General features: G+C 49.1%; 2 protein-coding genes across 4 annotated transcripts in view; one reads left to right on the top strand and one right to left on the bottom strand.

Annotated features, from left to right (window-relative positions):
• commd4 (COMM domain containing 4) overlaps window positions 1–12,713 on the top strand; it is a 126,333-nt gene that overhangs the window by 111,652 nt on the left and 1,968 nt on the right. For 2 of the 3 annotated variants that reach the window (XM_055662892.1, XM_055662889.1), the window contains exons 2-7: window positions 6,001–6,028; window positions 7,138–7,209; window positions 8,480–8,545; window positions 9,661–9,700; window positions 10,393–10,512; window positions 11,341–11,421. In XM_055662892.1, the coding sequence (XP_055518867.1) occupies window positions 6,026–6,028; window positions 7,138–7,209; window positions 8,480–8,545; window positions 9,661–9,700; window positions 10,393–10,512; window positions 11,341–11,421 (382 nt within the window). In that variant the 5' untranslated portion in view covers window positions 6,001–6,025. The remainder of the gene's footprint in view (window positions 1–6,000; window positions 6,029–7,137; window positions 7,210–8,479; window positions 8,546–9,660; window positions 9,701–10,392; window positions 10,513–11,340; window positions 11,422–12,713) is intronic. The other variant, XM_055662891.1, reaches the window with a different exon arrangement.
• LOC129713660 (zinc finger CCCH domain-containing protein 10-like) lies at window positions 520–2,774 on the bottom strand. The gene has a single exon (XM_055662888.1). The coding sequence runs from the start codon at window positions 2,697–2,699 to the stop codon at window positions 1,794–1,796; it is 906 nt and encodes a 301-aa protein (XP_055518863.1). The 5' UTR covers window positions 2,700–2,774; the 3' UTR covers window positions 520–1,793.

Raw genomic sequence — 12,713 nt, 5'->3', positions numbered from 1 at the left:
CAGGAGTTGAAATCCTTGTCATTAGCTCTTCTCATCAGAATTACATCATCCTCTCCTCAATCCAAGGCATTGTGAGCAGACGCAGTGTGCAGTGGTTAATGTGGCCATTGCCATCATGGGGAAAGGCATAATTATGATCCTTTAAACAAACTTACTGTGCTAATAGACAAGTTATCCCAGCTTGCTGCTAAGATATAATGTTTGCACTGGCTACGATATACATATTTCAGATTAAATGGTGTGAAGTGTTGGACAGTATTGCAGCGGTAGAGTTGCTGCCTCACAGCGCAGGAGACCCGGATTTAATCCCGACTACAGGTGCTGTCTGTACGGAGTTTGCACGTTCTCCATGTGACCGCGTGGGTTTTCTCTGGGAGCCCCGATTTCTCCCCACGTTTTAAAGGATTTACGAGGTCTAAAATTTAGGATTCACCTCAGTATTCGGATCCATAAAAGTGGTGTAATCTGTGCAGGTTATAAACAGAGGTGCAGAATAAGGGAGAAACAAGAAACCAGCTGTACCAGTTAAGATGAAACTTTAAATAGAAATCACATTCAAACTGCAGAATTGACAATTTTCATTTTGAAAAGGACCAACACATTTTAAGCATGACTCGTGACCAAGGATGTTGGTGGCACAAAGCACAAAGGATGTTGAAACAAAGAACTGCAGATGCTGACTAATGTACAAAAGGACACAAAGTGCTGGAGTAACTCTGCGGGTCAGGCAGCATCTCTGTCGAACAAAGGATGTTGAGGCATTTTAGGTTGTGACTCTTCCAAGGGTTGCTGAGTTACTCCAGTATTTTGTGTCCTTTTGTGAGAAGCAGCATCTGCAGTTCCGAGTTTGTCTCTCTTCGTCTCATTATTTCCCCCGGAGGCGAGCCATTTAAATCGGCTTTATTTCACCTGTCCGACATCCATATTAATTAAGCAGGGTAACACGAAACAGAGCTGTAGAAACAAGGAACTGCAGATACTGGTTTACACGAGACAGCACAGAGTGCTGGAGTAACTCAGGGGGTCAGGCAACATCTCTGGAGAACATGGATAGATGAGTCTCGAGACCCTTCTTCAGACATTGAAGGATCCCGACCTGAAATGTCATCCCCTTGATGTACTGTGTTGTGTTGCTTTCTGATAAGGAGATCCGGGAGGAAGAGCTGCGCGGGACTGTGTTGCTGGGGGCAGGGGTTGGGTACATGCAGCTTGAGTCGGACACAGGGGGGGGGAACTGCAGTTCCATCGCAACACAGGAGCCAGTAGGTCCACTACAATCAGGACACAGCTGGTGAGAGGTGGAAGTCTCTGCACGCTGGTGTCATTATCCCCGCCTAGAGACGGATCAGGGCACAAAATGTCACCTGTCTATGTTCTCCACAGACGCTGCCTGGCCCGCTGAGTTACTCCAGCGCTTTGTGTCCTTTTGTTTACGAAGATGGTCCATTTTTCCCGAATCACGAGCTGCAGTGATGGACATGGTCTCAAACAAAGGAAGCTTCCCACAGGAGCGCGGTTTTACAATGGTCACCATACAGCAGTGGGGCAGACACAATAAAACATTACTAACTAGTGGACAATTCTGGCTGCTTGCATCTTAAGTTTGCCCCTCAATTATGCTCACACGGATTAAACGGGCAAACGCAAGAGCCTATCCATAGAAAAATCAGGAGATGGGTGCACAGTGGAGACTAGAAGTGAGAGTGGTAAAGCACAGAGGTATCTGGGGTTGGGGCTTGGTCTGACAGGTGCAGCCAAGCCAAGTGGGTAGAGGGGGGGGGGGGGGCTTGTTCTCAGTGTGGCATGGGTGTGATCCTCATGCTCTGGGAGGCGATGGCATAGCTGACCATGGGCGTGGTGGCGTGGCTGACTGTGATGCCAGGGATGGCCTGGGTGATGGACACAGTGACCGGTGTCATGGTCACCGGAGTTGCCATGCTCTGTGCGATGGTCTGAGCCAGCGCCAGCTCGGTGGCCATGTGCTGCCCGGGGGGAGGGGGCAGAGGAGGGGGAGCGGGCGCGGTGGAGACCAGGGGCACGGCGCTGGCCTGGGCTACCATCTCCTGCCGGGGCTGAAGGGCCTGGCTGCTGAGGGAGTTGTGGGCCTGCACGATGGTGTGGTTGTATGCAGTGACGGTGGCCACAGTGGGGGGAGCCAGCTGTTGCTCGGCTCCTGCTGTGGTGGTCAGCGTCACCATCTTGGGCTGGTTACGGTACAGAGCGTTCTGCTCCAGCAGAACCTCGTTGGTGGCCATCAGGTTGGACGCCTGTTTCTTCAGCTCCTCCACCCTCTTGTGCAGCATCAGGTTCTCCTCCTCCAGGTAGCGGTAGTCGACGGGGAAGGGTCGCGGGACGCCGTGGTCGTACAGGTCGAAGCGCAGGCTCTCCAGCCGCCTCCTCTTCAGCGCCTGCTCCTCGTACAACTCGGTGTGGTACGGGTCCATGTGGTAGACGATGGGAGAGCGGACCTGCTCCGGCGACTCCCTCTCAAAGTGGCGGAACTTGCACTTGGCGCCACGCTGACACTCACCGTTCTGGTGGTCCCGGCACACCGGCGCTTCGCCTCTAACCAGCGCCGGCTCCTCCGCAGTATCGGCCGCCTCGCTCACCTCCGGGTGCAGGAACTTGCAGCGCCTGCCCCTCTTGCACACGTTACGCAGGAAATCCCGGCACACGTCGCCTGAGCTTCCGCCAGCCATGTCGTCACCTCGCCAAAGACCGTATCCTTCTCCAGCATGGCAGCCCAGCGCCACTGGTCACTGCTGCTCTCTCACTCCCTGCAAAGCAAACACAAACCTTTCAGTCAGAAATACAGTCCCAACCCAAAACGTCACCCATCCATGTTCCTCTAAGATGCTGCCTGAACCGTTCAGCTACCAAGGATGTGGAGGCCAAGTCAGTGGATGTTTTCAAGGCAGAGATGGATAGATTCTTGATTAGTGCTGGTGTCAGGGGTTACGGGGAGGAGGCAGGAGAATGGGGCTGAGAGGGAGAAATAGATCAGCCATGATTGAATGGCAGAGTAGACTTGATGGGCCGAATGGTCTAATTCTGTTCCTATAACGTGAATTTTATGTTACTCCAGCACTTTGCGTCTTCTTTTGCAAACCAACACCTGCAGTTCATTGTTCCGACAGAAACATTTTCTTCATCTTCTCCTGATGGGAGATTGCAGACCATTGACCGATCCCCTGTCCACACAGCGGGTAGAGTTGCTGCCTCTCACAGCGCCAGAGACCTGGGATCGATCCTAACCTCGGGGTGCTGTCCGTGTGGAGTTCGCACGGCCTCCCCATAACTGCGTGGGTTTCCTCCGAGTGATCCGGTTTCCTTCCACATCCCGAACACGTGCAGGTTAATTAGCCCGAGTGTGTTGGCAGTGGATTGGAAAAGGTGATCGCTGGCCAGCGCAGACTCGGTGAAATCAAGGGCCTGGTTCCTGTGTTGTATCTGTAAACTAAACTGGATTGAAACCTCCCTTCTCCTGCTCCCACCCCCTCCTGCCTCACTTCATTCCCTCCCCCCATTCCCTCCCCCTCACTTCATTCCCTATCCCTCAACAATGTACCTCGGTGACTGCCAATCACCACCCCCCCCCCGGACATTTATTATTATTTATTCAAATCGTTTGCTATGTCGCTCTTCCAGGGAGAGGCTAAATGCATTTCGTTGTCCCTGTACTGTACACTGACAATGACAATTAAAATTGAATCTGAATCTGAATCCCCCTCACTTCATTCCCTACCCCCCCCCCCCCCCCCCCCCCCCCCACCTCACCTCATGCCCCCTTTAAACAATAGACAATAGGTGCAGGAGTAGGCCATTCGGCCCTTCGAGCCAGCACCGCCATTCAATGTGATCATGGCTGATCATCCCCAATCAGTACCCCGTTCCTGCCTTCCCCCATATCCCTCCCCTCCCCCCCTTCCCCCTTCCCTCCCCCCCCCCCCCCCCCCCACGGCCTGTCCCATCCACAGCCCAGGCCCGTGGCGCCTCCACCCACCCCCGCCCCCCAGACAGAGACGGACAGAGACACAGAGACACAGACCCACACACACAGCCCCCACCCCCACACCGTGTACCTCTGTCCCCAACCAAAGACCCTGTAGCCTGAGGCCGTGTGTCCCGGGTTCCGGTTCCGTGTGTCCCTTCGTCTCGGGTCCCCGTGTGTCCCTGGTTCCGGTTCCGTGTGTCCCTGCGTCTCGGGTCCCCGTGTGTCCCGGGTTCCGGTTCCGGTTCCGGGCGTCTCGCGGCCACAAAGAGCCGCGGCGGCGAGTGCAGCAGCTTTTGTCATCCGTCCCATACAGAGGGCTGGCGGTGTTACCCAAAGATCTTTGGTGTTACTGCAGCACCACATATATATATATATATATAAATGTATCTATATATCTCTATATATATATATATATATGTATCTATATATAGATCGATATATGTATCCATATATAGATCGATGGAGATATATATATATATATATATATATATATATATATATAAAGAGAGAGATAGATACATATATCTATATATATATATGTATCTATACTTATGTAAGAATGCTGTTCATCGATTACAGCTCAGCATCCAACACCATTATTCCATCAAAACTGATCACCAAATTCGGTAACCTGGGCATCGACCCCTCCCTCTGCAACTGGATACTGGACTTTGTAACCAACAGACCCCAGTCTGTGAGGTTAGACAAGCACACCTCTTCAACCCTCACCCTGAACACCGGCGTTCCTCAGGGCTGTGTGCTGAGCCCCCTCCTCTACTCCCTCTTCACCTATGACTGCACACCTGTACATGGTACTAACACCATCCTCAAGTATGCAGATGATACAACGGTGATTGGCCTCATCAGCAACAACGATGAGCTGGCCTACAGGGAGGAGGTCCAGCACTTAGCAGCATGGTGCGCTGACAACAACCTGGCCCTTAACTCCAAGAAGACCAAGGAGCTCATTGTAGACTTCAGGAAGTCCAGAGGCGGCACGCACACCCCCATCCACATTAACGGGACGGAGGTGGAACGTGTTTCTAGCTTCAGGGTCCTGGGAGTCAACATCTCCGATGACCTCTCTTGGACCCACAATACCTCTACTCTGATCAAGAAGGCTCATCAGCGTCTCTTCTTCCTGAGGAGACTGAAGAAGGTCCATCTGTCTCCTCAGATCCTGGTGAACTTCTACCGCTGCACCATCGAGAGCATCCTTACCAACTGCATCACAGTATGGTATGGCAACTGCTCTGTCTCTCCGACCGGAAGGCATTGCAGAGGGTGGTGAAAATTGCCCAACGCATCACCGGTTCCACGCTCCCCTCCATTGAGTCTGTCCAAAGCAAGCGCTGTCTGCGGAGGGCGCTCAGCATCGCCAAGGACTGTTCTCACCCCAACCATGGACTGTTTACCCTCTTACCATCCGGGAGGCGCTACAGGTCTCTCCGTTGCCGAACCAGCAGGTCGAGGAACAGCTTCTTTCCGGCGGCTGTCACTCTATTCAACAACGTACCTCGATGACTGCCAATCACCACCCCCCCCCCCCCCCCCCCCCCCCCCCCCCCCCGGACCAGAATCTAAAGAGTTTATTCTTTTTTTCTAATTCAAATCGTTTGCTATGTCGCTCTTCAAAGGAGATGCTAAATGCATTTCGTTGTCTCTGTACTGTACACTGACAATGACAATTAAAATTGAATCTGAATCTATATATAGAGATAGATACATGTATCTACATGTATCTCTCTCTCTTTATATATATATATATGTATCTATATATATCTCTCTCCATCGATCTATATATATATATGTATCTATATGTATAGAGAGAGAGAGTGCAGAGGGAGGTGAACAGGAGTGGGGACCAAAGATCCTAGCTCCTCTATAATCTTTGGTGGGGACTGGCTGGCTGCTGGTCCTCCGCCGGAGTTGCTGCCGCTCGGCCAACCGCGCCGCCGGCATCCCCCGGGAAAGCGAGCGGTCGGCCGGACAACCCGGGGGGGTCAGTCAGTGGCTGCGGGGAGAGAAACCATGGTGAGGGGGGGGCATGGACGCTGCGTCTAACAACATCTGTGTCCCCTGTCAGTCGTTCCCCCTCTCCCCTCCTCACTCACTCTCCCTTTCTCACTCTCTCTCTCTCTAGATATATATATATATTTGTCTCTCTATCAATCTATATCCTTCTCTCTCTTTCTCCTTCTATTCCTTCTCTATCTCTATCTCTCTTTCTTCCTCTATTCCTTCTCTCTCTCTCTCTTTCTTCCTCTATTCCTTCTCTCTCTCTCTCTTTCTGTCTATCTCTCTCCCTCCCTCTATTCCTCCTCTCCCCTCCCTCTCTCTCCCTTTCTCACTCACTCTCTATATATATATATTTGTCTCTCTATCAATCTATCTCCTTCTCTCTCTTTCACCTTCTATTCCTTCTCTCTATCTCTCTCCTTCTATTCCTTCTCTCTATATCTCTTTCTCCCTCTATTCCTCTCTCTCTATATCTCTCTCTTTCTCCCTCTATTCCTTCTCTCTCTCTCTCTATCTATCTCTCTCTCTCTCCTCTATTCTTCTCTCTCTCTGTCTCTCTCTTTATCCCTCTCCTTCTCTCTCTCTATCTCCCTCTATTCCTTCTCTCTCTATCTGTCTATCTCTTTATCTCTCTCTGTCCCTCTCTCTGTCATTCCTTCTCTCTCTCTCTATCTCTGTCTCTTTCTCTCTCTTTATATATCTTTTTCTCTCTCTCTCCCCTCTGCTATTCCTTCCCTCTCTCTCTCCCCCTCTGTTATTCCTTCTCTCTATCTCTGTATCCATTTCTCTCTTTCTGTTTTCACCTGGGGGAAACCCCCGCTGTCACAGGGAGAACATGCAAACTCCACACAGACAGTGCCTATGGTCAGGCTAGAACCCGGGTCTCTGGCGCACCACTGCTGCACCACTGTGCCACTCTGTACAATGTGTGTTCTTTACACAGAGGATGGTGGGTGTCAGGAACGTGCTGCCAGGGGTGGAGACGGATAGCATAGTGGTTTTTGGATAAGGACATGGAGATTTCTCTGACACTATACCTCTATTTTGAAATAAATCCCTGTGACTTGCAGTTGCATCCCTGCCCAGGACAAGGTATTCACTCTGACTCTTGTTCTGTTCTACAGAGGTTTCGTTTCTGTGGCGACCTGGACTGTCCCGACTGGGTTTTGGCCGAAATCAGCACCTTGGCTAAAGTGGTTAAGTATCCAACCTCCTGGACCTGTGCCTGCTATGTCGTTCACTCTGCTCTGCCTGCCTTTTAACCAAGCCATCGTGCCCAGCCAAGTGTAGGAAGGAACTGCAGAAAGGCACAAAACGCTGGAGTAACTCAGCGGGGCAGGCAGCATCTCTGGAGAGAAGGAATTGGTGACGTTTTGGGTCGAGACCCTTCATCAGCCTTCAGACCACCGTCTGAAGAAGGGCATTGACACGAAACATCACCCATTCCTTCTCTCCAGAGATGCTGCCTGTCCCACTGAGTTACTCCAGCATTTTCTATGTAACTTCGGTTTAAACCAGCATCTGCAGTTCCTTCTTACATTTAATTCTGGTAAGCAGCCTTTCCAAAGCCTCCACATCCTTCCTGTTGGTTTTAGTATTGGTACAACTCGATAGAGCTGCTGCCTCACAGCGCCAGAGGCCTGGGTTCGATCCTGACCTTGGGTGCTGTCTGTACGGAGTTTGCACGTTCTCTGACCTGCGCGGGTTTTTTCCGGATGCCCTGGTTTCCTCCCGCAATCCAAAGACGTACATGTTTGTAGATTAATTGGCTCTCTGTAAATTGTCCCTAGTTTGTTGGATGCGAAAGTTGGTCGCCATGGTCACGGCCTGTTTCCACGCTGTATCTCTAAACTAAACTAAAAAAAACAATGTGGGGCAGAGTACTAAGATACAAATTGCTGGAGTAGCCCAGCAGGACAGGCAGCATCTCTGGGGAGAAGGAATGGGTAACATTTTGGGTCAAGACCCATCTTCAGACTGAAGGTATATTATTATATACCTTCAGACATGAGTACAGTATTGTTCGTTAAAGATTAATGTTATAGACAAAGCAAATAATTAAAATCCCACAATATGGTGCACAGTGTAGCATGGTACTCCTTATTGAGTCCACACACAAGTTTAGAAGTTTAGAAGATGAACGCACTTCTCCGCATCTGCACACAATGGTGTCTGTCTTGTCGCTTGTGTGTGGTGGAGGAAAGATTGGTGGAAACAGGGCCGCGATCGACGGGAACGCTCCTTCCTTGACCCCGGCATTGTACTGACAGCCTTGTGCTGCTGGTGTTTTGTACTGACAGCCTTGTGCTGCTGGTGTTGAACAGTCTCATTTGTTTTGTGCTGCACCTTCAGTAGCAGAGGGTTTCACATTCAAGGTGGAATTGGCAATCCGTGTGTGAGGTGAGAGTAAGATGCACACACAGTGTGTCCCCGAGTCCTCTAACGCACTTGCTTTTACCCTTGCAGTCCTCTGTGAAGATCAAACTGCTCTGTGTCCAGGTACTGAGAGATCTCCTGGGAGATGGGATTGATGTAAGGAGCTTTTATTTATTTTTGCATGTATGATTGCATGATCTTTGAAGCTGAGGGTTTAAAGGGGTGGGATGGGATTGTTGGGGTGGGGGTGGGGGGAGCCTTGGTGCTGGTGGGGGTGGGTTCAGTAATCATTGTCACATTTGATGGAAGGCTTTTTTTCCATTTGTGAAGATTTTCTGTCTTTGATTTAATTGAACAATAGACAATAGGTGCAGGAGTAGGCCATTCGGCCCTTCGAGCCAGCACCGCCATTCACTATGATCATGGCTGATCATCCACACTCAGTACCCTGTTCCTGCCTTCTCCCCTTCTCCCCATATCCCCTGACTCCGCTATCTTTAAGAGCTGTATCTAACTCTCTCTTGAAAGCGTCCAGAGAATTGGCCTCCACTGCCTTCTGAGGCCGAGAATTCCACAGATTCACAACCCTCTGGGTGAAAACGTTTTTCCTCATCTCCATTCCAAATGGCCCCAGGTTGGGAACCCTTGTTCTAGAGTGGCCACTGCTCTAGAATGCAGTGTAGGTCACTGGCAAACATTCTGGAGTATACCGAGTGGGTCACCAGCGAATGTTCTAGAGTACAGTGTGCATCACCTGCCAATGTTCTGGAGTATACAGGTTGTGTCACTGACTAATGTTCTAGAGTATGCCGAATGAGTCACTAACAACTGTTAACGGGTGTAAATATTTATGTCATCTTCTGTGGACTTTCTAGAATAACGTAGGTTGCATTTGAGAGATGTTCTGGAGTAGACTGTGTAGATATTCTAGATCACACAGTGTCAGGCACCTTCTGTGAATCTTCCCGAGTGGCAGGTATAAGGTGTGCAGGCGCCGTTAGGGTCAAACACTAAAAAGAATCAATTGAATAAAAAGTTAAATGACCTGCCACTGCCACGGAATCTGGTTCCCCTTATACCCAGCGACCACTGGTAGAGGTGGCGTGGTCTTAGTGGATGTGATGTGTGATTCAATACTATGAGCTTGGGATGAAGCTTATTGTCAGGTGTGTATGAGATTGCTTTAAACAGACTAGTGTTTTTGAAGGCCAGCATATTTAACCTGGTGTTTCCTCACTATCATTTATTGTCTGTTATCTCTCTAATTGCAGTATGAGAAGATCACAAAACTAACTGCCGATGCCAAGTTTGGTATGTCTACTTCCTCATATATAGTGATTAGCTTTGCAGTGTTTCAGCCATTCAAATATACGGTGACTTTCACTGTGTTGAATAATATTCAGAACATTTCATACGACGTGCTCTTGTTTGCAAGAGGATTGATGCCTAAATCTGACACGCAGGATAAGTTGAGTGTGACATAAATCTAGCAGAGTTTAGGGAACAAACAGCATAAAACCCAGCATGAAGACATTACAGAATGTGATCCAGTCACAGTCCTCCCTAGCTCACATGTGAACCAGCATTTGGGAGCAATGTGGGCTGAAGGGCCTGTTCCCGTGCTATACAATTACAGTTCTCTGGTCCCTCCGTCCCCTTTGTTTAATCATTCTGTATTTCCTGATTATTCTGTATCTTCTCTCTTTCTATTTTTTTTGTTTTTCTTTATGTACAACTACTACTGACTGACGCAAAACTGCATTTCGTTGTACTGATACTTCTATTTGTGCGATGACATTAAAGTTGAATTGAATTGAATTGAATTGAATTGAATTGAATTACAGCATGTGATGTACTTGCTGTAGAGAGTAAAACACTGATTATTTTTACTTGTTATTTTTGGATTCCCACCCAGTTTGTTTTGTTAGCGAAAATAATCTTTGCAAAGGACATTTGGCGCCGATCTCTCAAAGTTAATTGCAGTTTAACGTGTTGTATTGCAGAGCCCAGCGATGTGAAAGCCACAGTTGCCGTGCTCAACTTTATTATGGCAAGCGCAGCCAAGTACGGAGTTAATGGAGAGTCGTTGTCCAGCGAACTGCAACAGCTTGGTTTGCCCAAAGGTACGGGATCTCCCACCTGTGACACCGCTCGATTTTTAAGAAACTCAGAAGCTTTCTTTTTTTCCCCAAGTCTGCATTAGACCTGAAGCTATGGAAACTGCCTACTTGTTCCTTTACAAGGTACTCCGGCATTTTGTGTTTATCTTCGGTGTAAACCAGCATCTGCAGTTCCTTCCTCCACATATTGTCATTTGCCCGTTGTTACGGATTTCTAAGAGATCCATTTTGATTTCCAGCTGTTTAAGAAGGAACTGCAGGTGCTGGAAAAATCGAAGGTGGGCAAAAATGCTGGAGGAACTCAGCGGGTGAGGCAGCATCTATGGAGTGAAGGAATAGGTGGCGTTTCGTGTCGAGACCAGGAAGCATCTATGGAGTGAAGGAATAGGTGACGTTTCGGGTCGAGACCAGGAAGCATCTATGGAGTGAAGGAATAGGTGACGTTTCAGGTCGAGACCAGGATGCATCTATGGAGTGAAGGAATAGGTGACGTTTCGGGTCGAGACCCTTCCGGGTCTCGGCCCGAAACGTCACCTATTCCTTCACTCCATAGATGCTGCCTCACCCGCTGAGTTTCTCCAGCACTTTTGTCCACCTTTGATTTGTGGCTGCCACTGTTCTAATCCCACTGACATACGCAGCCACAGTTTAAGTCATTTTTAACTGTGTGGTAACATGGCCAGATTAAAAGTAAACACTTATTGCCAGTGTTCTGGTTAGTAGACGACTTTGGTTTGAATAGTCGCAGAACTTGCCACTTGGCTTTTTATAATATCTTCAAAACTGGGACAAAAAAGTCTCCTTAACTAAACTTTCCATTTACTGTTTCAGAACACGCCGCTGCTCTTTGTAAATCTTACGAAGACAAACAGACTGCCCTTCAGGACAAACTAAAGGAGAGTAGTCTGCGGAGTAAGTGGCATTTTATGATAAAGTTTGTTAAGTCCAGTCACTTTTATTTCTATAGCACATTTAAAAAACAATTCTCGTTGGCCAAAGTGCTTTACATTGGTGGAGGTACTAACATTATACAACATTGGTTCATAGATTTAGCACTTACATAAATACATACATATAGCCCCCGCTCAGAGGACGTCAAGAAAGGCTTGAGAGTAAAGATAAGTTTTAAGTCTCGACTTAACATAGAAAATAGGTGCAGGAGTAGGCCATTCGGCCCTTCGAGCCTGCACCGCCATTCAATATGATCGTGGCTGATCATCCAACTCAGTATCCTGTTCCTGCCTTCTCTCCATACCCCCTGATCCCTTTAGCCACCAGGGCCACATCTAACTCCCTCTTAAATATAGCCAATGAACTGGCCTCAACTACCTTCTGCGGCAGAGAATTCCACAGATTCACCACTCTCTGTGTGAAAAAGGTTTTCCTCATCTCAGTCCTAAAAGATTTCCCCCTTATCCTTAAACTGTGTGACCCCTTGTTCTGGACATCCCCAACATCGGGAACAATCTTCCTGCATCTAGCCTGTCCAACCCCTTAAGAATGTTGTAAGTTTCTATAAGATCCCCCCTCAATCTTCTAAATTCTAGATTCTAAATTAAGAGTCAATGGAGGGGGCAGTTCTGATGGGAAGAGGGATGCTGCTGTTCCACAGTCTAGGAGCTGCAACCGTAAAGGCTCAGTCGATCGCCCCTGAGCTTATGCCTAGACCGCGGGATGTTCAGTAACCCCAAGTCGGCTGATCTGAGGGACCTGGTGTGGTGAGTGAGCAGCTTTTGATGTAGGTGGGGGCAAGCCCATTAAGGGCTTTGTAAAACATAGAGGAGGATCTTGAAATGTATTCGGAACCGCACAGGGAGCCAGTGGAGCGAGGCCAGGATCGGGGTGATGTGGTCCCTTTATCGGGTGCCCGTCAGGAGTCTCGCTGCGGCGTGGTTATTAGTTTAGTTTAGGGAAACAGCGTGGAAACAGGCCCTTCGGCCCACCAGCTCCGTGCCGACCAGCGATCCCCGCACACTAACACTACCCTACACCCACTAGGGACATTTTTTACATTTATACCAAGCCAATTAAACCTACATACCTGCACGTCTTTGGAGTGTGGGAGGAAACCGAAGATCTTGGAGAAAACCCACGCAGGTCACGGGGAGAGCGTGCAAACTCCGTTCAGACAGCGCCCGTAGTCGGGATCGAACCAGGGTCTCCGTAAGGCAGCGACTCTGCCGTTGCGCCACCATGCCACCCTG

The sequence above is a fragment of the Leucoraja erinacea genome, chromosome 36, assembly GCF_028641065.1.
Source record: "Leucoraja erinacea ecotype New England chromosome 36, Leri_hhj_1, whole genome shotgun sequence".
Classification (NCBI taxonomy): Eukaryota; Metazoa; Chordata; class Chondrichthyes; order Rajiformes; family Rajidae; genus Leucoraja; species Leucoraja erinaceus.
Note: the sequence above shows the minus strand (reverse complement) of the source record. Positions and strands in the feature narration are given on the sequence as shown.

Coding starts and splice junctions, on each gene's coding strand:
- LOC129713660 (XM_055662888.1), bottom strand. CDS start 2,699: ATGGCTGGCGGAAGCTCAGGCGACGTGTGCCGGGATTTCCTGCGTAAC.